Genomic DNA, 26,039 nt, shown 5'->3' on the forward strand with positions numbered 1-26,039 from the left:
ACACGATGGGGCAGGGGCCCAACCTTGGAGATCAGTGAACGTGAACAGTATATGAGCATACGATACTGAAATGAGGGCAGATTCCCTTAAATACAGTGCACTCCTGCTAAACTCCAATAATACCTTAATATCCAACTGCAGAGCAGCAGCACCACATCAAACGGATATAAACGTTGATAATTTAACTGCTGTCTCTACCTGTCCCTAAACTTCGATGCAGCTGTACTCTTCTGGAGACCCGCAGTATGGCACTACTTAATGTGAGAGCGTTAAACAACAAGAAATTGTATATTAACAATCTTATTAGTGATAGGATTATAGACTTTGGCACTGATGTCCCGATTCAATTCGATTTTGACTCACAATGTTTCGATTCGATATCAATTTTATCTTAACTGAATTAGTGTGCACCGATATATTTAAAGTGGTGGTTTTTGTTTTTTTTGAAGAAAAAAAAAAGGAAAGATTTCTTAACCATGCATAGAGAACATTAATACAATGTGACAATTTTTAGTAACACTTTAATTGAAGGGTGTCTACATAGTAACTTTGTAAAATATGCATAAGCATGGAATGACATTTAAGAAGAAATACTTGATTAGTAATTAACAGTTAACATCCACAGAAGATGTGGAACAAAACATCATTGCTCTTTACTAAGAAGGGTGGTGACACCAAACAGTACCTCACTCATTCAAATTCAACATAATTTAACTAACATTAAGTATTACCATATCAGAGTCTACACATATTATGGGGGGCTCCTTGTTCTAATACAATGTAATGGCATCTACTTCATAAAACATCTTGTGAATATTACAAAATAATCAAATACTGCTTCTTAAATAATAACTATGTTATTCAATAACCTATTAATTAGTGTGTTATGAATCTCCATGTAGACACACCTCAACTAAGCTATTAGCCAAATGTATGCCCCTATTGGACATTTAAAATAATCTTGAATTAGTTGAAATTAAAAGACACAGCGGGAAGACTCGTGTCTTTCTATAATTCTACAAGTTACACATATCTTCAGTTGCTCATGTGTAACAGTACCTTTATTCATTTTTCGAAAATCGGTCTTTAAACTTCCTCCTCAGACAAAAAGGAAGAGTTTTAAAATGAGAATCTAGACTTAAAGCTTGTTGACAGTGGCACTAGTTGAATGGAACATAAAAGAAAAAAGTACCGGCCATCGTGACAGACAACAGCACTAATATGATCCATACGGTGCAGCATATGATAATCCTGTCACCTGCTTTGTGCACAAGCTCACTTTGGTATTGCAGCCTGTTCTGAAAATTCCACCAACAGCTTGCTTGCTTGGCCAGGAGAGGCACATTGCAAACTTTTTCTACCGTAGCAGTAAAGCTAGCCACGTCCTTAAACAGAAACAACGTGAATTGGACTTGCCAACGCACAAGCTTGTGATTGATAGTCACGCGATGAAACATTCATTGGAATTGCTAGGAAAGTTTTTGGAACAGCCGCCAGTCATCTGAGCACCTCTACATACTATACAGGCAGCGAGGATGCTCCCACGGTGACTGGCATGCAACACAATCATTTTTAAAGTATTGACACGTGATTGTCACTTAGGATTCTGCTACCCTGGATGTTGAGCTGTCGCAAGTTAACGCTACTGTCTCCATTGACCTGAGATATGTGGTGATGCTTTGCTTAAGATCTTCATAATGCCTAGGTACAAAAAACTTCACTTGTTTGCTTTCTGGTTGGTATAGAATTCTGCAGTTCAAAAACCTGTATCATTTGTGGAAAACCATTGTTTTCAACAATGGTGTATGGTCTCATATCTTTACAGATAAAAACCTGTTGTAGATTATTTTTTGGGCACGAGGCAAATTAAATGGAAGCTTGGAGCTACCTTCCATCTCCAGTTTGTATTGTTTAGGCTCCACTCATTTGGATGTCAACTAATATTACATTTTTGGGTGACATTGGGATAAATATTTTTTCAAAATTGTTGTGTTGCAATACTTAATTCTGAGTTGCACAGCTCACATATGGCTTTGCTTCTATTCAGTTGTGCTTTACAGACGCACTGTTTGAATCCCTAGGAAGTCCACACATTTGATTATTGTGCGAAGAGGGCCAATTAGATAATAAAGTGCAATTTGTGTAGAAAGCCTTAACAGGCGCATTAGCGACATCTACTGGATCAGATGCCAAAAATTAAGATAAGCAAAAATCTACATATACTAATTGAGCAGGATAGAGATTCACAAGATCGAGCTTGAGAATTGATATTGAATCATTTAAATCAAGGGGGAGAAAAAAAAAAAAAAGATTTTTTACTCAGGCTTACTTGTAACATTGACTGAAATGTGGCTTAGTAGTGACGGTGGCACTGCAGTACTAATTGAAGCACCACTCCCGAATTATAATTTTGTTCACTCTGTTCACCAAGGTAAAAGAGGCGGCGGCCTAGGGAGTACTTTCTCAAGCCGGTTAAACAGTAAAGATGCCAGTTTTGGTACTTTTGTGTCCGAGTATCTTGGTGTAGCTATTCAAGGAGTATCACAATCTCTATTATTGACCATTTATCAACCTCCTAAATATAATGCATCTTTTATTAATGAATTTTCAGATTTAGTATCTATATAAAACACATTATGATAGGTTCCTAATAGTAGGCAACTTCACCTTTCATACTGATAGCCAGTCTGACCAGAAAGCAAGAGAATTGATTCATTTACTGCATTCTTTTGCCCTTAATGAGCACCTCAGTCAGGCTACACATATGGGAGGGCACATGCTGGATTTAGTAATCTCAACAAGGTTAGACATTAACGTGAGGCAGGTTATAGACATTGGTATACCTGACCGTTTCTGCATTTTATTTGATGTACAAATACTGGTGACTAGAACTAAAAACAGTATATCATTAGAAAACATTACAGTATTTTGACGCCACAGCAGCCTCTCGATTTGCTAATATTTAGCGTGACCAGTCTGACAGTATTGCTTGTCCTAATACAGCCAGCCTTCCACTTGTACCCTTGACCCTGTCCCAAAACACTTTACACTAGAATCCCTGAAGCCTTCCACAATTTTTGTTGTCCCTGACCTCCTTAAAATTTTCCTGACATACACCCGGAAGCCCATAGCTCCTGATCACTGCACCAACTGCCTGCTTTTCTTTTGCAAGTGAGTCAATTAACACCACGCAGCCTGCCCCCAACCCACAACCCCACATTCAGCCAGATGAAGGCATCAGGCAGCTACAATTCTCACAGCTGAAGTCTATGTTGATGTGTTTATCTGGCAAAGAGTTGGAAAGAATTATATAGGTAAATATCATGATTTAAAATACACACATTTCATTTCTGTGTAAATGTTGAATGACATAGGAAATGCAATGCAGGAAATGTTGAACACACAGCTAAAACAGATTATTTTCATGTTATAGTAATAACGACATAATGTTGACATGAAGAGCACAATGTGTGAAGACTGAAGTCCAAATATCAAATACACACTTTCACAAGTCTTCTTTTATTCAAGAAAAAAACCTAAAGAAAAAGATTGTTCATTTGACATGTTGCTGAAGCCCAAATATCTGCTGGTACAAAATAAAAGACTTTTCCATGCGTGTATTTGTGAGTTTCATTTAAAATCAGTTGTCACAGCGGTAACAGTTTTCCTTCTCAGATCCATGCCGGTGGTGCAGTGGACAAGCTACCGCTTAGCAGGCAGAGGATAATGGATTCGAATCCCAGGTGTTCCCTGTATCTACGTGGCTGTTTGAGTAGTGACATGTATCTGATTTGAGTCTGAAACATCCTGTGTACATTTATGGTATTTGTAAAAGTTACTGCTGAAGGGATAAAAAGAGACACACAAACAATCATTTCTTCTTGATGTCTTGTAGAACAAACATAACGCTGCATGTCTATGTTGGATGCTACTTTTCCGCACACATGGACATTCACATCAACATGTCATTTGAATGCTTTTTTTCCCCAAGTTTATGTGAAAGACAGCTGTAATTAAACCACTGCTCAAGAAAAATAATCTTGATGTCTCTGTCTTTAACAAATTTAGACCTATTTCTAACTTGTCTTTTTTTTTCTAGAAAAAGCAGTTTTTAAATCAGTTAAATAATTACTTGACTGAACACGACATTTTTCACAAGTTTCAGTCAGGTTTTAAACCAAATCATAGTACAGAAACTGCTTTGGTTAAAGTAGTTAATGACCTGCAGGTTTATCTTGACGCATATAATAATTTCTTATTCTTTTAGACTTGAGCGCAGCATTCAACACCATAGACCAAAGCATTCCTATTAATTGTCTTAGCCAATGGGTGGGTCTCCCTGGTAATGCCACAAGTTGGTTTCAGTCTTCTTTAACACACAGGAAATGTTTGTTAGTTATGGTGATTGCAGCTCAAGGATCCATGATGTGTTATATGGGATACCACAAGGATCTATTCTGGGCCTACTATTATTTTCAATTTACATGCTTTAGTTAGGCCAGATTATCTCAAAACACAAGGTGAGCAAACTCAGTTCTGCAGATGACACACAGATTTACTTATCTATAGCACCCAATGACCCTGATTCTTTGTGCCCTCTGATCCAATATTTGTCTTGTAGATTACTGAACGAATGAATAGTAAATTTCTAAAAAAAAATGTAATAAATTAAAATAGTGATGATCTTTGAAAAAAACTTGACCCCTTGGCACTAAAAGTCAAGATGGAAATTAAGAACGTAGGTGTGATCATGGACTCTGATCTAAACTTTAAATCACATTAACTATATTCCTAGGAGTGTATTTTTTCACTTAATATTTCAAAAGTTAGACCTCTTATTACATGCTGCAGTAAAAATCTTAATCAGCAAAGAAAATCTGAGCACATCTCACCAGTTTTAGAATCATTACATTGGTTACCTGTGTCCTTTAGAATAGATCTTCAAATACTAATAATGGTACATAAACCCCTTAATAATCTTGCAGTGCCTGTCCCCTTATATTCTCAGTCGTAACCTCAGATCATCTAACACTGGTTTGCTTATTAAACTGAGAGTATAAAAGAAGTAGTGAAGTGGTCTGTTGCTGTTATGCACCAAAAATTTGAAATAGAGAGGCTAGTACCAGTGATAAATTTAAAAAAAAAAAAAAAAAAAAAAAAAAAAAAAAAAAAAAATATATATATATATATCCATATTACTAACCGAGAATGCTAAACCGGATGATGGACGCAGGCACATCCGGCCATGGGCCGTAGCTGCAAAAAGACGTACTGCGCCGGCGCAACAAACAGTCCGCGAGAGTCGGCTGAGGACCCGAGAAAGGCGGACAAAAGAGGGCGAGAGAGGCGGATGAGGGTCCGCGAGAGACGCAAGCGCAAAAAGAGTCCGACAAGAGCACAGAAAACAGGAGTGAGCACATACAGAAAGGAGTCACAAAAATGAGGCTCAACAAGCACCAAAATAAGGAAAAAAAACATTAAAGAGCACTCAAACGAGGGGAAAGCACGAAACACATTGCACACGAAACTAAACACACCAAAAAAAAAGAACAGACGAGCGCACAATAGCAAGGCACGACCATACCCCCGCCACCCTACAGGCACGGGACGGGACGGGACGGGACGGGACGGGACGGGACACACACCAAGAGGGGGATTCAACAAGCCCATGGAAGACCAAAAAAAAGAACACAAAACCACCCCACAGACCCTACAAGCAAGGGACGGGACACACAAAGAGGGGGAGAGAGGCGGATGAGGGGCCGCGAGAGACGCAGGCGCAAAAAGAGTCCGACAAGAGCACAGAAAACAGGAGTGAGCACATACAGAAAGGAGTCACAAAAATGAGGCTCAACAAGCACCAAAATAAGGAAAAGGCACATAAAAGAGTACTCAAACGAGGGGAAAGCACGAAACACATTGCACACGAAACTAAACACACCAAAAAAAAAAAGAACAGACGAGCGCACAATAGCAAGGCACGACCATACCCCCCCCCCCCACCCTACAGGCACGGGACGGGACACACACCAAGAGGGGGATTCAACAAGCCCACGGAAGACCAAAAAAAAGAACACAAAACCACCCCACAGACCCTACAAGCAAGGGACGGGACACACACAAAGAGGGGGATTCAAACAAGACACAGGAACACAAAAAGAAACAAAACGCTCGCGCAACAACGATCCCCCCCACACATCCATAAGAAAAAATGTCTCGACTCCAAAAACGCAAAGCTCAACTAAAGCTTCTAACTAACGATGTACCTAAAAGTAAAAACTTTATGAACTGCATTAGATCCTACAATAGTTCATTTGCTTTTGCATATACCAGAGTAAATATCAGACCACCAAAAGGCAATGGACCATACTGCTTTCGCATATGTGCACAAATACTGCATCGCATTGGAACAGTGCACCCTGAAACAAATCAACAACGCAAATATGCACAAATCTACATCCTGGATCCACATGACGCAATCTATCAATCAAAGTGCTGCATCGCAACAGGCACGGATTCAAAACGAAACACCTCCCGTCTCAGACATACGTTAATGGCAGCGAAGGCTACAACGGGCTTCTCACACAGCACAGGCAAATCGATTACAGCTCCAAAACAACACGTCCCAAATACTACACATGCAACAACGCGCCTCTCAAACGGCACAAGGAAAACATACACCAGGAAAATTCATTCGGATTAATGAATGTCATTTGCAATCATTGTCATTCAGTTCACTTCCCTGAAGAAACAACTGGCAATACAAGTTATACATTTACACGTTGTTGTCAAAAGGGTCAAATTAGACTGCCTTCTTTACATTCATATACTGAATATCTACAGAAGCTTACAACTGACGATGTACCTGAAAGTTAAATCTTTATCAACTGCATTAGATCCTACAAATCGGTATCCACTATGAACATGAACAGTGGCACTGCACGTGACATCCGTCTTGAAAAAATGTTGTTTATTGATGAATGTTCAATGGCATGAAGTCACTTACTCAACACTATTCATAAACTTCTACAAACGTTTATGAATAATAATATTCGATTTGGAGGAAAGGTACTTTTATGAGGAGGAGATTTTAGACAGTGATTAGCTATTCTTCCAGATGCCATGCACTCAGCTATTGTTCAGTGCACCTTAAAATATGCCAATCTTGCAAAACTGATAATTATTGATGAATGTACAATGGCATCCAGTCACTTACTCAACACCATTGATAAACTTCTACAAACGTTGATGAATAATAATATTACCTTTGGAGGAAAAGTTCTTTTATTAGGAGGAGATTTTAGACAATGCTTGGCTATTGTTCCACATGCCATGCGCTCAGCTATTGTTCAGTCCACCTTAAAATACGCAGACAATTGGCATTGCTTTCAAACAATACAGTTAGTACAAAACATGCGATGTCCAGATCCAGAATATAACAATTGGCTAATACAACTGGGAAATGGTACACTCACAAATACAGATGGACTTCACCCAGATATTATTTCCATTCCACAATCCTTTATCTCAGACGACTTAGTAAAACAGATATTTGGAACAGCAATCACATTAGACCAAATACCCCTGTTAACACAACGCACTATATTATGTCCAAAAAATATTAATGTTAATCACATTAATAACCAAGTCATTTCATTACTTCCTGGAGAGACACAGATCTTTCTAAGCTCAGACAAAGTTGACTCTGATGACGACAATGAACATATAAATTTCCCCTTAGAATATTTGAACACTATTAACCCAGCCGGATTACCACAACACGACCTTGCCCTTAAAAACGGAACAATAATCATGCTATTAAGAAACCTTAACACTAAACAGGGTTTATGCAATGGCACACGGTTAGTCGTCAACACCATGCCACACAATGTTATTCAAGCGACAGTTCTTACAGGATCACATGCTAACAATACTGTTCTCATTCCTAGAATTGAACTTACAAGTTCTGAGCTAGAATTACCTTTTACATTGAAACGCCGACAGTTCCCCATTAAACCTGCATTTGCCATGACCATCAACAAATCACAAGGACAAACCATGGACAAGGTTGGCATCTACCTCTCTGAACCCGTTTTTGGACATGGACAACTTTATGTTGCCTTCTCACGTGTTCGCCGTTCATCTGACGTTAAAGTTAAAATTATAAATAATCCATGCCAAGGAAGACTCATTCAAGGACAAGACACCATCTTTACTACTAATGTTGTATACAAAGAAATATTCCAATAAAACATTAATATATGACAAACACTCTATTTGTTATTTCTATGGGCATCATCCAAAGCTGCACACTATTCTATATCTAATTTATACATCTGACTCTTTCTCATGTCCCAACGCCAGGGGTTGGCGAGCGAAGCGAGCAGGGGGCGGAGCCCCCTAGTATATATATATATATATATATATATATATATACACACACACACACACACACACACACTATATATATATATATATATATATATATATATATATATATATACAGTGGTGTGAAAAACTATTTGCCCCCTTCCTGATTTCTTATTCTTTTGCATGTTTGTCACACAAAATGTTTCTGATCATCAAACAAATTTAACCATTAGTCAAATATAACACAAGTAACACAAAATGCAGTTTTTAAATGATGGTTTTTATTATTTAGGGAGAAAAAAAAATCCAAACCTACATGGCCCTGTGTGAAAAAGTAATTGCCCCCTGAACCTAATAACTGGTTGGGCCACCCTTAGCAGCAATAACTGTAATCAAGCGTTTGCGATAACTTGCAATGAGTCTTTAACAGCGCTCTGGAGGAATTTTGGCCCACTCATCTTTGCAAAATTGTTGTAATTCAGCTTTATTTGAGGGTTTTCTAGCATGAACCGCCTTTTTTAAGGTCATGCCATAGCATCTCAATTGGATTCAGGTCAGGACTTTGACTAGGCCACTCCAAAGTCTTCATTTTGTTTTTCTTCAGCCATTCAGAGGTGGATTTGCTGGTGTGTTTTGGGTCATTGTCCTGTTGCAGCACCCAAGATCGCTTCAGCTTGAGTTGATGAACAGATGGCCGGACATTCTCCTTCAGGATTTTTTGGTAGACAGTAGAATTCATGGTTCCATCTATCACAGCAAACCTTCCAGGTCCTGAAGCAGCAAAACAACCCCAGACCATCACACTACCACCACCATATTTTACTGTTGGTATGATGTTCTTTTTCTGAAATGCTGTGCTCCTTTTACGCCAGATGTAACGGGACATTTGCCTTCCAAAAAGTTCAACTTTTGACTCATCAGTCCACAAGGTATTTTCCCAAAAGTCTTGGCAATCATTGAGATGTTTCTTAGCAAAATTGAGACGAGCCCTAATGTTCTTTTTGCTTAACAGTGGTTTGCGTCTTGGAAATCTGCCATGCAGGCCGTTTTTGCCCAGTCTCTTTCTTATGGTGGAGTCGTGAACACTGACCTTAATTGAGGCAAGTGAGGCCTGCAGTTCTTTAGACGTTGTCCTGGGGTCTTTTGTGACCTCTCGGATGAGTCGTCTCTGCGCTCTTGGGGTAATTTTGGTCGGCCGGCCACTCCTGGGAAGGTTCACCATTGTTCCATGTTTTTGCCATTTGTGGATAATGGCTCTCACTGTGGTTCGCTGGAGTCCCAAAGCTTTAGAAATGGCTTTATAACCTTTACCAGACTGATAGATCTCAATTACTTCTGTTCTCATTTGTTCCTGAATTTCTTTGGATCTTGGCATGATGTCTATCTTTTGAGGTGCTTTTGGTCTACTTCTCTGTGTCAGGCAGCTCCTATTTAAGTGATTTCTTGATTGAAACAGGTGTGGCAGTAATCAGGCTTGGGGGTGGCTACGGAAATTGAACTCAGGTGTGATACACAACAGTTAGGTTATTTTTTAACAAGGGGGCAATTACTTTTTCACACAGGGCCATGTAGGTTTGGATTTTTTTTCTCCTTAAATAATAAACACCATCATTTAAAAACTGCATTTTGTGTTTACTTGTGTTATATTTGACTAATGGTTAAATGTGTTTGATGATCAGAAACATTTTGTGTGACAAACATGCAAAAGAATAAGAAATCAGGAAGGGGGCAAATAGTTTTTCACACCACTGTATATATATATATATATATATATATATATATATATATATATATATATATATATTAAAAACCTGCTTTTTCAATTCGGTGTTTTATTAATTGCATTTTTTGTTGTTCTTCTAATCGATTATATATGCATTGCAATAACATACTTCACAGATGTGCTATCATTATTTAACCCTACTTTTCTTTGTTTTCTTTTCTGATTTCTCTGTAGTGGTTTCCTGTGAATTACGATAGCAATGAAAACCAAGTGGTAGATTGGATGAGGATGGTGTGTTGGTGTTGTTCAGCAGTTGTAGGTTATGTGTGCAGAAGCACATCAAACCATGCTACTAATTACTGGAGCTAGGCCAAAAAAACAAATATATGAACAACTGGTATTTACATTTTATCAGCTATGCAGTCATATGTAGTGGAAGATGACCCTGGCTTCAAGTATTTATTAAAAGTGTTCAGGCCCCATTACAACATTGCATCCTGTGTGCGCATAAGCCAGTCAGTGGTCCCTGCTCTTTACTGGCGTACACGAACTATCCACTGCAGCCTTAAAAATTGATGGATGGACCTCTCATGCTACCGAAAGCTATCTCATATTCATGATTTGCAGACACACACATAATTTTTTTTTTTTTTTTTTTTTTTTTAAATGCAACAAAGCACAGTGCCAGTTGCCTTTTTGTGACTGCTTTGGTGGCTTCCTGTCGCAAGAAGGACTGACACACCTAAACTTTAGTACTAGGCTTTAAAAAAAAAAAAACCTAAAAAAAAACCAAACAAACGGTGCAGTTCGGATGGCTCTTGTATTTAAGTGACAGTTGTTGGAGTACAATTAAGATTCTTCTTTTTGTTTCTGCTATTTATGCTTGTTGTTGCTATTGTCACCAGTGCAGTCATTACCCTTATAAAAGTGCACGTATATATATCTCTCTATTATTTAAAAAAAATTATGGGAGACGAGACTTTTTTCAAGAGATTTTTTCCAAGTCATGCCCTCCTCTCAACCATATTCAACCACGCACATGGAACTCTCACCTCTCATTCGTATGAATGCTTTTGACAGACACAGTTCCTGCACTCTCAGCTCTTATAAATTTTAACGTTTTCCTCACTTTAAGTTCCCAATTAAGGAAAACATATTATGAACAAATCTTATTGAAGAATTTCATCACAAAGGGATAGCAACAGAAAAAATGAGTACACGGGCAATCCTTGCACCGATAAACGATGAAGTCAATCAAATTAACGCCAAAAATGACGATCGGTTACACGGCAGACTGCTTAAACGCATATCAATAGACTATGCTGAAACAGTTGGTGGTGATGGTGCGGAAAACGAGACATCAACTTACAATATCCCAAAGAATATCTACAACCATTAACACCACCCGGTCCACCTCACAAATTAATGTAGACAGAAGGATGTATCCAAGAAAGGTAATGTAGTACATCTGCCACGGATAACATTAGACACCAAAGGAGATCTTAACGTTTTAATACAAATGGCATGTCAACAGTTTCCCGTTAGAATAGTTTTTGCATAGACAATTAACAAATCTAAGAGCCAAACATTCGAAAAAATCTTTTTATTTAACAGCGAGAAAGAAACAAAATTCAATCATGGGCAGTTATACGTTGTGTTGTCACAATGAAAGTTCAAACACAGAATCAAAATTCAATGTGATATTGACGAAAGTTTAATTTAAAAAAATGTTTTTACTGAAGTTTTACAATAAAAGTGAAAGTTTAAAAAGTATTTGCATGTTAACTTCAAAGCCAAACAGAACGAAATCGTATTACGCAACGAATAACTCTAATGCAACATGAAACATAATTTACTTTCAAATTATTATGTCTTACTATTTTTAATATGGTTAATTACTGGCTGTAATGTGAAAAAGTTTGTTCTATTATGCATATGTAACAATTCCTATGAAAATAATCTGTTTAAATTGTACATCCACATCCCCATACATGAGCGGCAGAACCACTAAGAGGCTAGAGCGTAGTGCAGGCCCGGGGGTTGGTGAGCGAAGCGAGCAGGGGGCAAAGCCCCCTAGTCATATATATATATATATATATATATATATATATATATATATATATATATAAAAATAAATAAATGTACAAACATACATGTAACATCTAGAATCAGTAACCCAAGTTCAAATATATTAAAAAATTCACTAATTTTAACTTAAATATTCAAACCTTATTTTTTTGGCTAATTTAACTATCATTGTGCACAACACTGCAAATAAAAGATTTCCCTGAATATCAAGATGTGATTTTCTTTGATAGTAGCAAAATTCAGAGATAAAAATCAGGAATGGCAATTAAAAAACAATGAGGGGGATCTGGTAGAAGTAGTCTCTGCCATGCAGAATGACATAAACTAGTAGGAGAAGAATTGATATTTAAATCTATATCTATGGTAATTAATAAAAGGCAAAGCCCTCACTGACTCACTGACTGACTGACTCACTCATCACTAATTCTCCAACTTCCCGTGTAGGTGGAAGGCTGAATAGCTTACTTACAAAAGTTAGGCAGGTTTCATTTCGAAATTCTACGCGTAATGGTCATAACTGGAACCTGTTTTTTGTCCATATACTCTAATGGAGGAGGCGGAGTCACGTATCGCGTCATCACGCCTCCTACGTAATCACGTGAACTAAAAACAAGGAAGAGATTTACAGCACGAGTCAAACGCGGGAACGAAGGTAAATGACGTTAATTTTTGAGTGTGTTTTAGTACTGTGTAAGCCAGGGGTGTGCAAAGCCATTCCTGGAGGGCCGCAGTGGCCGCGGGTTTTTATTCCAACCCAGTTGTTTAATTAGAAAACAATCCTTGCCAATAATTACATTTCATGGCTTTTTAGTGCTTTAACTCTGCTATGTCAAGTCATTCTCAAATCCTAGATTTTTTTTTCCATTCTAAAGATATCCAAATATTTTGAAGTGTAAAACGGATGGGTAATTCTCAATCCTTGACTTTTTTGTCTTCTCTTTCCTTCCAAGTATTTAATTAAACCAAATAGTGCATGATAAATACACACAGGTGTAAAGGGTAACAAGCAAAATGGATAACTGCTGGTTTCTTTTGTCATTTGCATCTTATTGCTAATAAGGAGCAATTAAAAACCAAGAATGCAGCTGTTTAAGACTTAAATAAGCAATAAGGGTTCAAAATCTTAACGAGGGAGATAACTAAAATGAAGCAGAAGTGTTTCTAGAGCAATTAGTGCTTCTTATTAAGCAATTGGGTTGGAACAAAAGCCTGCAGCCACTGCGGCCCTCCAGGAATGACTTTGCACATCCCTGGTGTAAGCATACATATTAACACATGTGCAATTAAACGTGTGCATTTACGGGGTGATTTTAGGCTTAAAAGCTCGCCTTTTATTAAAAAGGTAAATGCAAACTGTTTTCATTCTGAAGGGCACAAACCACGTTAGATTTCAGACGTTAAACGCGCAAAAATGTCGGTACACCAGATAAATAAGCGCAACATATTATCAGTTGTATTGTATGCTTACAATACATATAGAAATGTGTTAATCGTTAACTAATATTATGGGATGGTGTTTTTCGACTCGCGCCTTGATTTAAACGATTGCATTTCTTGGTGGGTTTGCGTAGCTTATTGTCAATATCTTTACACCTCTTTTTAAGACTTAATTTAAAAAGGTTTTCTTTTCTTCTTAATTAAAATTTAAAAGCAATACTTCACCGCTGCGAAGCCCCTCTAGCGCTGACGTCCAAGGTTTGATTACCGTAAGCGAGTGCAGTGAGTGTGTACGCCTGATGAGCCAAGAATAAGGGGGAAAGACGTGTCGCGTACTCTTTGCATTATTTGACAGTAAACTATTTTCAACCATTCTATGATCTGCTTCTCACAACTGAAGGCACCGTGGCTGATGTTACCTCACTTGCTGGCCAACCATAAGCGTTACCTGGGAGGTAACCAGCCACTCACTTCACTCCCTTACGGGAATCGAACCTCGGACGTCAGCGCTACAGGCGAAGCCCTTAAAATTGCGCCACGGCGTGTGGTTCGTTTATTTGACAACATGTAGATCGGGGTAATTACATTCACGGCATTCGTAGTCTGATTCACAATTTGATTGTACGGATGGTTACCTACCAGGTAACACTTATAGTTGGCCAACAAGTCAGCTCGAAGTGATCAATAAAATAAATAAGTGATAAATAAGTGATAAATAAAATAAATAAATAAATAAATAATCTTACTTGGGCCTCTTTGCTCTCATCTGTAACCAGATGCTTATTGTGGCTGTACGAGAATTCAGGAAACATTTTTTGCAACACTGACTAAAAACTTTGGCTCATTAGAAGAAAGAAAACCTACATTCCGAGATTGAGACTTCACAAGGATTCATAAATTTAGTATTTTTTCACTGTATTCATAAAAGTATAAAGACTACTAAATTAAAAATAAATTGTGGCCATGACATGACTACTGAAGAACACGAAAATAGAAATTACTCTATTAGTTTGGAAACAAATATATATTTTACATATTGTTTTACAGTAAATTTCTTATGAAGGTTTTGTATAATTTTAATATCCTTATAAAATCAGAGACTTTGATTCAGATTAATTAACACTAGAATTACCACAGCCTACGAAAAAAACTCGTAGATCCGCCCCACCTTAAATCGCTTCGCACCTCTCCATCAGCGTCTTTTGTCCTGTAAATGTGTCGATAAGCAGCAAGCAGCCTGCTATCACATCCCCCACCGCCGCACAGTTTTCTCAGCTCAAGTCTGTTTACCTGCGTGTCAGTTGCTTAGAGTTGTGTAGAGTGAGAAGTCAAGCAAAATGACACCTTTTATAAATACTATATCGTTATTTGGAACACATGCATTTCATGTGTGTTCCGTGTCTACAACAATCTATGTACAGTAAACACATCGTTTAAACAGAAACATTTTTCATGTTTTAGTAATAATTGACAAAATGTAGACATGAAGTGTATAATGTGTTAAGCCTGAATTCCAAATATCAAATAAACACTTTCACAAAAAGTACAAATATAACAGAACAAGTGCGCTTCTATTCAAGAATATAACTGCAGAAAAAGAACCCGCGTTAGGGTGCGAAATTGACACGCATTTGCTACGACCGCTTCAGTGGCGCAACGGTATCAGCTGTTGACTGGTAATCAAAACTTCACGGGTAATCACCGTCTTTCCTAAACAAAATAAGGACTTGTTACAATGTGTATCATACAGACCAATTTCACTCCTGAATAATGATGTTAAGATACTCTCAAAAATTCTACCTAGAAGGATGGAGAAAGTGCTGCCCTCGGTAATATCACAGGATCAAACCGGATTTATTAAAGGCCGACACCTATCTTCCAATCTCCGACGCTTGTTTAATGTTATATATTCACCAGCAAAATCAAACACCCCAGAGATATTACTATCACAAGGGGGCTCCGCCCCCTGCTCGCTTCGCTCGCCTACCCCTGGCGTTAGGTATCCTGAAATACATTAGTCGAGCTCGTTCGTTTTGGAGCCGTGCCTGCTTTGCCTGCGGCATTTCAGACGCGCGTTGTAGGCACCTGCGTTCATTGATTTTATCCAGGCGGGCTCGTGTTTGTATATCCGTCAGTCGAGCTCGTTCGTTTTGAACCCATGCCTGCTTTGCTTCCGCAGTTTCAGACGCGCGTTGTAGGCGCCTGCGTTCATTGATCTTATCCAGGTGGGCTCGTGTTTGTATCGTTGAGCTGTATTGTGTTTGAATTTGGTGTAAAGCATTCAGCGGTTTGTACAATCCCAAGCAGCACATTATTCCTAACTTCACTCCGCAGTAGTGCCACTCACAATATGGTGGCGACGCCGGCGCCTTCCATAATATCTTTGTGGACCTGTGGGGCGTCCGTAGCCTCTTCCGTTTGACTCTGGGGTGCAGCGCAGAATCCTCTTTTTTGTGTGGCTGTGTCGTTAGTTGTTAGCTATGGGCGCGTTGTTGCTTCATGTCTTATTCACGTCAGTTGAGCTCTTTCGTTTTTGGGCCGTGACTCCTTCGTTCGCGGTGGATCAGACCTCGCTTGCGGTTTATGAGACACGCTCTGTAGGCGCCTGCGCACTATGTCTCATGGTCCCATCGCCGTGTACCTGCGTCCATGCCTTCCGGTTTACCATTCTCGGTTATAAATATGGATTAGACGCAGAAAAAGCATTTGATAAGATTGAATGGAACTACCTTTTCACTGCATTGGAGAAATTTGGGTTTGGTTTGAATATTTGTGCATGGATCAAACTACTGTATACCAGAAGCTTCAGTTTGTATTAATAACATTTGCTCAGACTACTTTAAACTAGAACGTGGTACCAGACAAGGATGTCCCTTGTCACCACTGTTGTTTGCAAACGCTATTGAACCACTGGCGGTTCACTGCCGAAATTTCTTATCAGATAAAAGGGATTGTCAGAGAAGGACTGGAACAGAAAATTTCTCTATATGCAGATGACCCAGAAAACACTGTCCCTGCTGTTTTAACAGCACTAACAGAATTTCAAAAGATATCTGGTATTAGAATTAATCTGAATAAAAGTATACTCTTTCCAGTGAATTCACAAGCATATAATATTAGATTAGACACCCTACCTTTTACCATAGCAGATCAGTTTAAATACCTAGGCGTAAATATCACAAGTAAACATAAAGCTCTTTATCAACAAAATTTTGCCGTCTGTATGGAAAAAATTAAGCAAGACTTGCATAGATGGTCAACCCTTCATCTCACTCTAGCCGGAAGAATTAACATTGTTAAGATGAATATCCTTCCTAAACTTCTCTTTTTATTTCAAAACATTCCAATTTAAATCAATAAATCGTTTTTTAAATAAACATACACAGGCTTGGTCCGCAATAGAAGTAAAATCCTGTAGTACTTCTTTATACTCCCTGCTCTGCTCTCCAATAAATGCAAGTCATCGCAAATATACTAATAACCCAATTGTGCTTTACTCACTCAGAATATGGAACCAAATTAGAAAGCATTTTAAGATGGAAAATCTTTTATCAGTGGCACCTCTGCAAGAGAACCACCTCTTTCAACCTTCGCAAGTATATCCAGTTTTTAATACCTGGAAAAGTTTTGGGATTAAATTGCTCAGAGATCTTTATATAGACAACATATTTACATCTTTTGAACAATCACGTTCAAAACTCAACCTCCCAGCTACACATTTCTTTCACTATCTTCAAATCAGAAATTTTGTTAAACAGAAATTGCCCGATTTCCCCCACCTCGCACCCTCCACAATGCTGGGAAAAATACTGCTCAATTTCAAGGAATTAAACACCATTTCCGCAATATATAAAATCTTATTAGAGTACCTACCTTTCAAAGATCCAAGAGGACATTGGGAAGAAGATCTCTTAATCAATATATCAGAAAAGGAGTGGAAGGTAGCAAAGCAGAGAATTCACTCGAGTTCCATATGCGCAAAGCATAGAATTATTCAACTAAAATTTATATATCGAGCTCATCTGTCTCGCTTAAAACTGTCCAAAATGTTTCCAGGGCAAGATCCAACCTGCGAACGCTGCAACCAAACTCCTGCCTCACTGGGTCACATGTTCTGGGCCTGCACCCAACTAACTTCATTTTGGACCAAAATTTTTAAGTGCCTTTCAGACAGCCTTGGGGTCACAATCCCTCCTAACCCATTAACAGCTGTGTTCGGTGTTCTTCCAGACGGACTTGAATTGGAGAAGGACAAGCAAACGGTGATTGCATTCACTACACTTTTGGCACGCAGACATTCTGTTAAATTGGAAGAATCCTAAATCTCCTCTGATAAGTCAGTGGAAAACCAATGTTTTATATTATTTGAAATTGGAAAAAATCTAATTCTCAGTTAGAGGATCTGTACAAAATTTTTTCAAAACGTGGCAGGATTTAATCAATATTATTTTAGAATAAGAGAAATAACTATTACCGCATTTAATTCCCTTCTCCATCTCTTATTTACATATATATTTATTTCTCCCTTTCTTTTGTTTATTGTTGCCTTATTAAAAAGCCCTAAGCAATTCTCCTTCGGCTAATTGATTTGACTTCAATTTTGTTGGGTTATATATTGATCTATTTGTATGGAATGATTACAATGAAAATTAATAAAATAAAAATTTAAAAAAAAATATTCACAGGGTTGACCCCATACGAGTCTGTTTTGAGAAGTGAGCCACTCTTATTCTTACTATTTTAGAATAAAAACATACATTTGATTTCAGTCTGTAACAGCCGGTGTAAATGTGTGATACTTGTAAAGGTTAGCTTTATTTTTATTTTTTTTTTTTATTCAGTTTTATTCTCTCAGTCGCGTTCACGATCCCACCCCCCCATTTGACACTGCTGTTTTCACATAAAGACATGCAATAACAGAAGTGAACTCAGATGATGATAACGGTTCTGCATCGGAGCAAGAATGCACGTCGCACTTTTGCCATTGCTGTACTTTGTACAGTATATGTATATGGGAAGCTCTGCAGTCTACTAATGACTTTACGCTGTAGGAAGTAAGTAAATTAATTAAGGTAAATAACATTCGATCTGGCTTTTATGTAAGTAACATAGTGAAAAGTTAAGCAAAATGACACCTTTTATTGGCTAACTAAAAAGATTACAATATGCAGGCTTTCGAGGCAACTCAGGCCCCTTCTTCAGGCAAGATGTAAGTAACATATAAATGTTAATGTTTTGGGCACATGCACCGTCCAGATCTAAACACCAGAGTGGAGAGTCTATAGCTGAAGGTGGAAGCTGCCGTCGCTGTACTTTGTATCTAAGAGCCAGATCGAATGTTATTTACTTATTTACCTTTATTTATTTAACTAGACTGTAGAGCTTCCCGTGTACATATACAAAGTACAGCAATGGCAAAAGTGCAACATGCATTCTTGCTCCGATGTGGAACCATTGTCACCATCTGAGTTCACCTCTGTTATTGCGCGTCCTTATGTGAAAACACATAAGAATAAAACTGAATAAAATAAAAAAAAAAAAACAAAGCTAACCTTTACAAGTATCATAAATTTACACAGGCTAAAAAAAAACAAAGCTAACCTTTACAAGTATCATAAATTTACACAGGCTGTTACAGACTGAAATCAAATGTATGTTTTTATTCTAAAATAGTAAGAATAAGAGCAGCTCACTTATCAAAACTGACTCGTCCGCGGTCGAACACATGAAGTTTTCATTACCAGTCAACAGCTGATACCGTTGCGCCACCAAAGCGGTCGTAGCAAATGCGTGTCAATGTCGCACCCTAATGCGGGTTCTTTTTCTGCAGTTATATTCTTGAATAGAAGCGCACTTGTTCTGTTATATTTGAACCTTCTGTGAAAGTGTTTATTTGATATTTGGACTTTAGGCTTCACACATTAAACACTTCATGTCTACATTTTGTCAATTATTACAAAAACATGAAAAACGTTTCTGTTTTAACGATGTGTTTACTGTACATAGATTGTTATAGACACGGAACACACCTGAAATGCATGTGTTCCAAATAATGATATAGCATTTATAAAAGGTGTCATTTTGCTTGACTTCTCCTCTATACAACTCTAAGCTACTGACACGCAGGTAAACAGACTTGAGCTGAGAAAACTGTGCGGAGGTGGGGTATATGATATCAGGCTGCTTGCTGCTTATCGACACATTTACAGGACAAAAGACGCTGATGGAGAAGTGCGAAGCGATTTAAGGTGGGACGGATCTACAAGTTTTTTCATAGGCTCTAGTAATTTTAGTGTTAAAATTAACTTACCTCTTACTGTTAGTGCAGTTTCTCCTCTGCCTTCAGATGAGCCTTCTGTTACTTCACATGTAAATGTATATACTCCAGATGTTAAAGTATTATTTGATATTGTCAAGGCTATATCCCCTTTATGTATTTGAGTAAGATTAACATTATATCCTTGTAATTCTACAATACGTTTTGTATTGTATCCATCATATTCATAAACCTTCTTCGTAGCCTGACTCCATGTTACCCATATCAGCTTAATGTCATTCCTGTTAAGACTGGCATTACAAGGCAGCTTGATGTCTCCATCAGAATAGGCTTCTAAGGATGGTACTGTTGCAATCTTCAATTGTCCAGACACCAATTCTTAAAAAAAAAAAAAAAAAAAAATTGCAGAATTATACATAAAAAAATAAACAAACAAGAAACAAGCTGAAAAAGCACAGTGCAAACTGGTATTGTTCTGAGAAGAGAAAGACAAGTGGTTCAGCTCTGTGGAAAGAAAGGCAGACATTTAATGGGTGAAAAAGTGCACCGTGAAGAAGGTGGACAGCATAGAGATAGTGGAAGATGAACAAAACAATACCCAAGACAACAGAGTGTGGAAGGAGAAAAACACTTGGAGGCAAGTGGCCAACCAGGAGCAAACCAACAAAATGATGATTAAAGCTATTCTGATGATGACAAGGCATGTGACCATAGCCATATTAAATTTATAGAGAGTGGCTGTATCTCCTGACAAAAAAAACAAATGAAGGAAGGTTAGCACCATAATTTAAAATGTATCATCTTTTAATTATCACACTGAAGTCTATGTACAGCATAAGCTCTAATTTCAAATTTCTCTGTTATTATAAAAAATCCTGCGATGGGACAAGACTTTTTGGAAGATTTTTTCAAGTCCTGTTAGACGAGACTTTGGCCATGAGATGTTTTCAAGTCACGCCCTCCTCTCAACCATAGAAAACCACGCACACAGTAATCTCATCTCTCATTCGTGTGAATGCTTTTGACAGACACCGTTCTTGCTCTCTCAGCTCTTATAAATTTTAACGTTTTCCTCACTTTAAGTTCCCAATTAAAGAAGACGTATTATGTCCAAATCTTATTGAAGAATTTCATCATGAAGGGTAATCAACAGAAAAAATGAGTACACGGGCAATCCTAGCACCGAGAAACAATGAAATCAATCGAATTAACACCAAAAATGATGATCGGTTACACTGCAAATTGGTTAAATGCGTATCAATAGACTATGCTGAAACAGTTGGTTGTGATCGTGCGGAAGATGAAAACATCTACTTACAATATCCTGAAGAATATCTACAACCATTATCATTGCACGAATTACTGTAGAAAGAAGGATGTATCCAAGAAAGGTAATGTAGTACATCTTCAGGGGATAACATTAGACAACAAAGGAGATCTTGATATGCCATCTATATATATAAAAAACCAAGTCGCCCGACCATGGGGTACGCACGCACGACAGAGCCCTGCCAGCCAACTCTAACCTTCCTCCCGTGTCATGGGATACGCACGACAGAGCCCCACCCGCCAACTAACTCTCCTCCTGCGTCCACCCTCGCTCTCGAGGCATGCGCACTGCCTGCTCATGTGCCTGCCCACTGCTCCTCACCAAACACATCCACCCGCCAACTCTAACCCTCCTCCTGCGTCCACCCACTCTCTCGAGGCATGAGCAGGCAGTGCATATGGGATACGCACGACAGAGCCCCACCCACCAATTCTAACCCTCCTCCCGCGTCATGGGATACGCATGACAGAGCCCCGCCCGCCAACTGTAACCCTCCTCCCGCATCCACCATTGCTCTCGAGGCATGCACACTGCCTGATCGTATGCCTGCCCCCAACTCCTCACCAAATGCATCCTGAGTCGCTTTGCTTTGTGCTACAGTCCACATGCACCTCTGAGCCACGTTGACTGTTCATTTTCCTAACATGGCCACCGCTTCTCATGTATTTCATGGAAACAGCTCTTCTTTCAAGGTTATACAAATTCCTGCATCAGGTAACTGTTTCTATCAGTCGGATATTTCTGGAAAAATGTCATCAACGAAACTGTTGCTCTCGAACTTCGCAACATGGCTGTAACCTTTGTTTGCCAACATTGCGATAACTTTGTCGACGTGCTATCCATTGTTCTTAGTCACGGAAGCATAGTCATACAGTCTGCTCAACAATACGCTGACTGCATGAATACTTCCAGAGTTTATGGTGGCGAGGCAGAAATTGTGGCGATGTCCCAAATACTTCCAGCTACTATCACCATTCACTTCCGAGAACGTCCTTCATTCCCCGAAGAATTTCTTAGCAGTCTTACTCCCACTGACATGCCTCCTCATAAACTCAAAATTAAAATTGGTTCAGTCGTCATGCTTCTCAGAAACCTCATGCCAGCAAGAAGTCTCTGTAATGGCACTAGACGGTTATCAGTATTCACCGCAATGTACTGAAGTGTAAAACTATCGCAGCTGCTACCTCACAAACTGTCCTTATTCCCCAGATTTCCCTGACCCCATCAGATTCAAATTTGCCTTTTACTTTTACACGCAGACAATTTCCTGTTAGATTAGCCTTTGCAATGACAATTAACAGGGCCAAACTTTCAAAAAGATATGCCTGTATCTGTCAAAACCAGTTTTCAATTGTATGTTGCTCTCTCCAGAGTTCCATCTTTTCATTCACTCACAATCGTATTCTCAAACCCACCCCATTTGGACAACTGTGTCTTTCAGGGAGTGTTCACCCATCACTAAATAATTATGTGTCGTAGAGGGTCGGCTAGTTCATATTAAAATGTTAACAGTTTCCCGTTAGAATAGCTTTTGCAAAGACAATTTACAAATCTCAGAGCGAAACATTCGAAAAAGTCATTTTATTTAAAAGAGAGAAAGAAACTAAATTCAATCATGTGCAGTTATACGTGGTGTCGTCATGACAAAAGTCCAAACACAGAATCACAATTTAATGCGATATTGATGAAAATTTAATTCAAAAAATTGTTTTTACTTAAGTTTTTCGGTAAAAGTGAAAGTTCAAAAAGTTCTTGTGTGTTAATTTCAAATCCAAACAGAACAAAATCGCAGTACGCAATTAATAACTAACGCAACATGAAACGTAATTTACATTCAAATTATTAAGTTTTAATATTTTTTAATATGGTTAATTACTCGCTGTAATGTAAAATAGTTAGTAAATTGTACATCCGCATTCCCATACGCAAGTCGCAGAACCGCAAAGAGGCTAGCATGTAGTGCAAGCAGGGGGGTTGGCGAGCGAAGCCCCCTAGTCTTACTAAAAACAATTACTCTCCTGCTCTTGAGCTGTGCTGAACGTTCTTTCTATGGACAGGGTTGGCATTAGCAAAAAAGCAAAAAAGATTTCTTTGTGAACAGCACTTCTAAAACTTGATGTACCTTATCACTTAAAAATCTGAAACAAATAAGAATACTTATAAGACTAATAGAGTTACTAACCACATGCTTTTGAGAAGACAACAACATAGATGCTGACAGAGTTTTGTGCTTGGGCTGCCATTTAGTACCCTAGGTTCTTGTCTATAAGCCGGACTCATGTATAAGCCGGAGACCAAAAATCATACGAATTTTTAAAATAAAATCGTATCATAGATAAGCCGGACTCATGGATAAGCCGAACGTACTATAACCTATAACTAATAGAAGGGAGGGAGGTCAGTGGTCTCACTCGCACCCATTTAATTTCTTTAAGGGGGGAGAGAGTGTGAGATATTGGCGTCTCTCTCACTCCCCGTATGGCGCGGTTGGAGCGGCCGGAGCGCGTTCTTTCTGCTCTGGGCGTCGCCGAGTCAACACGCGCGCGCGCGTAGCGGTCATTTAAATTGTGATTTTATATGTAAGCATATTTAAAGATATATCGCAGATTTTTTGCTGCTTCGCGGATTTCTGCGGACAATGGGTCTTTTAATTTCTGGTACATGCTTCCTCAGTTGGTTTGCCCAGTTGATTTCATACAAGGGACGCTATTGGCAGATGGCTGAGAAGCTAGATTGCTTACTTTTCTCTCACTCTTGCGCTGACTATCTGTGATCCTGACGTATGGGGATTGAGCAGGGGGGCTGTTCGCACACCTAGACGATACGGATGCTCGTCTAAAAATGCTGAAAGATTATCTTCACGTTGCTATCTTTTGTAAAGCTGATTCCTGAAAAGACATGCTGCACAGTGCTTCGCATACTTAAAAGCTCGAAGGGCACGTATTGATTTTTGACTGAAAAACAAACTCTGTCTCTCTCTCTCTCTCTTCCTGCTCCTGACGGAGGGGGTGTGAGCTGCCGCCTTCAACAGCTTTGTGCCGCGGTGCTTCGCATACCTAAAAGCACCATTGATTTGTTTGCTAGAGATTGTTTTCTCTATCTATGTGACATTCTGTGCTCCTGACACACACACCTTTGAAGAGGAAGATATGTTTGCACTCTTTTAATTGTGAGACAGAACTGTCATCTCTGTCTTGTCATGGAGCACAGTTTAAACTTTTGAAAAAGAGACAAATGTTTGTTTGCAGTGTTTGAATAACGTTCCTGTCTCTCTACAACCTCCTGTGTTTCTGCGCAAATCTGTGACCCAAGCATGACAATATAAAAATAACCATATAAACATATGGTTTCTACTTCGCGAATTTTCTTATTTCGCGGGTGGCTCTGGAACGCAACCCCCGCGATGGAGGAGGGATTACTGTATAAGCCGGACTTATGTATAAGCCGATATTCTATTTTTTCATTTTCACAACTTTTTTCCTTAGATAAGCCGCGGCTTATAGACAAGAACTTAGGGTAATATGGTATTAGGTAAGACTACACAACAACCAGAATGTTTACTTGTAAATGTATCTTGGATATTTGATGGGCATATATACAAAGTTTACCATGGATTTCTCATATCTACTGGCTGCTGTACAATGCACAAGTATATCTTTATGTATATTTTAAAATAAATTTAATTTTAAATTATGGACAAATGGCTAAATTTATTAACAAAAGACACAACAGCAAAGGTTGCTAATGCAATGGATAGGAGTTTACAAAGAAGTAGAAAACAAAATAAACAAGAAAACAAGCGCAATATGAATTTACTTTTAATCTGTTATCATGATGGGCACCAATCAGTCTGCCAATTTTTAGCAAATCTTTGGAGAAGTATGAAGCCAGCAAAATTGCCGTGAGTGGCAGCCTTTTCAGCAGCTCCGTGTATGACTGTATATGTATGTGTACTTTTCTACTTTTATTTTTCTATTTTTATTTATTGATCACTCCTACCACTTTATTTTATGTGGATTCCTTCCCTGGACACACTTATTTTTACAACGTGGGCATGGATTTTAACACGCCGAGACTCGCCTATTCAAGTACTCAACTTCGGGCGCTGAGAACAAATGCCAGTGCCGGTGTGGTTCCATATTTACCCGACGAGGTAAGAAGGCGGTATCGTGGCAGCAGAGCCGGCACTAAGCTAAAAAAGAAGCGGCTTGCGAGAAAGTGGCGTTTCAAGCCTTCGGTGCCTTCTGTGATTCTGGGGAATGTAAACTCAATCTCAAATAAGATCGACGAACTGGCTGCGCTGGTGAAAAATGTAAGGACCTACAGAGAATGCAGTTTGTTGTGTTTCTGCGAAACGTGGCTAAATAACACCATCCCAGATGCCAACGTGGAGCTATCCGGGTTTAGCACAGTTAGAGCGGACAGAGATGCAAGTACCTGTGGTAAGCACAAAGGAGGAGGACTCGCTCTCTATGTTAATACACGGTGGTGTCACTCTGGACATGTTAACGTCAAAATCTCCACTTGCTGCAGGGATATCGAACTGTTGGCCGTAAGTTTACGTCCCTACTATTTGCCCAGAGAGTTTGGACACGTCATTGTTGTTATTGTATACATTCCTCCTCGGGCAGACGTGGAGTCAGCGAGTGACATCATCCATTCCGCTGTTGCTAAGTTACAAACGCAGCACCCTGAGGCGCTTGTGCTAATCGCTGGAGACTTTAACCATGTGACGCTGGACAAAACATTGCCTGCATTCTCCCAGTATGTGGACTGTAACACCCGGGGAAATAAGACTATTGATTTACTGTATG

General features: G+C 38.8%; 1 protein-coding gene across 1 annotated transcript in view; it reads right to left on the minus strand.

The window, feature by feature from the left end:
* Positions 1-26,039, minus strand: part of LOC114650039 (uncharacterized) — an 89,980-nt gene that overhangs the window by 55,324 nt on the left and 8,617 nt on the right. Inside the window, exon 2 of the mRNA XM_028799477.2 lies at positions 19,929-20,273. Coding sequence (XP_028655310.2) covers positions 19,929-20,273 — 345 coding nt within the window. The remainder of the gene's footprint in view (positions 1-19,928; positions 20,274-26,039) is intronic.

This window comes from Erpetoichthys calabaricus, chromosome 4, assembly GCF_900747795.2.
Source record: "Erpetoichthys calabaricus chromosome 4, fErpCal1.3, whole genome shotgun sequence".
Classification (NCBI taxonomy): Eukaryota; Metazoa; Chordata; class Cladistia; order Polypteriformes; family Polypteridae; genus Erpetoichthys; species Erpetoichthys calabaricus.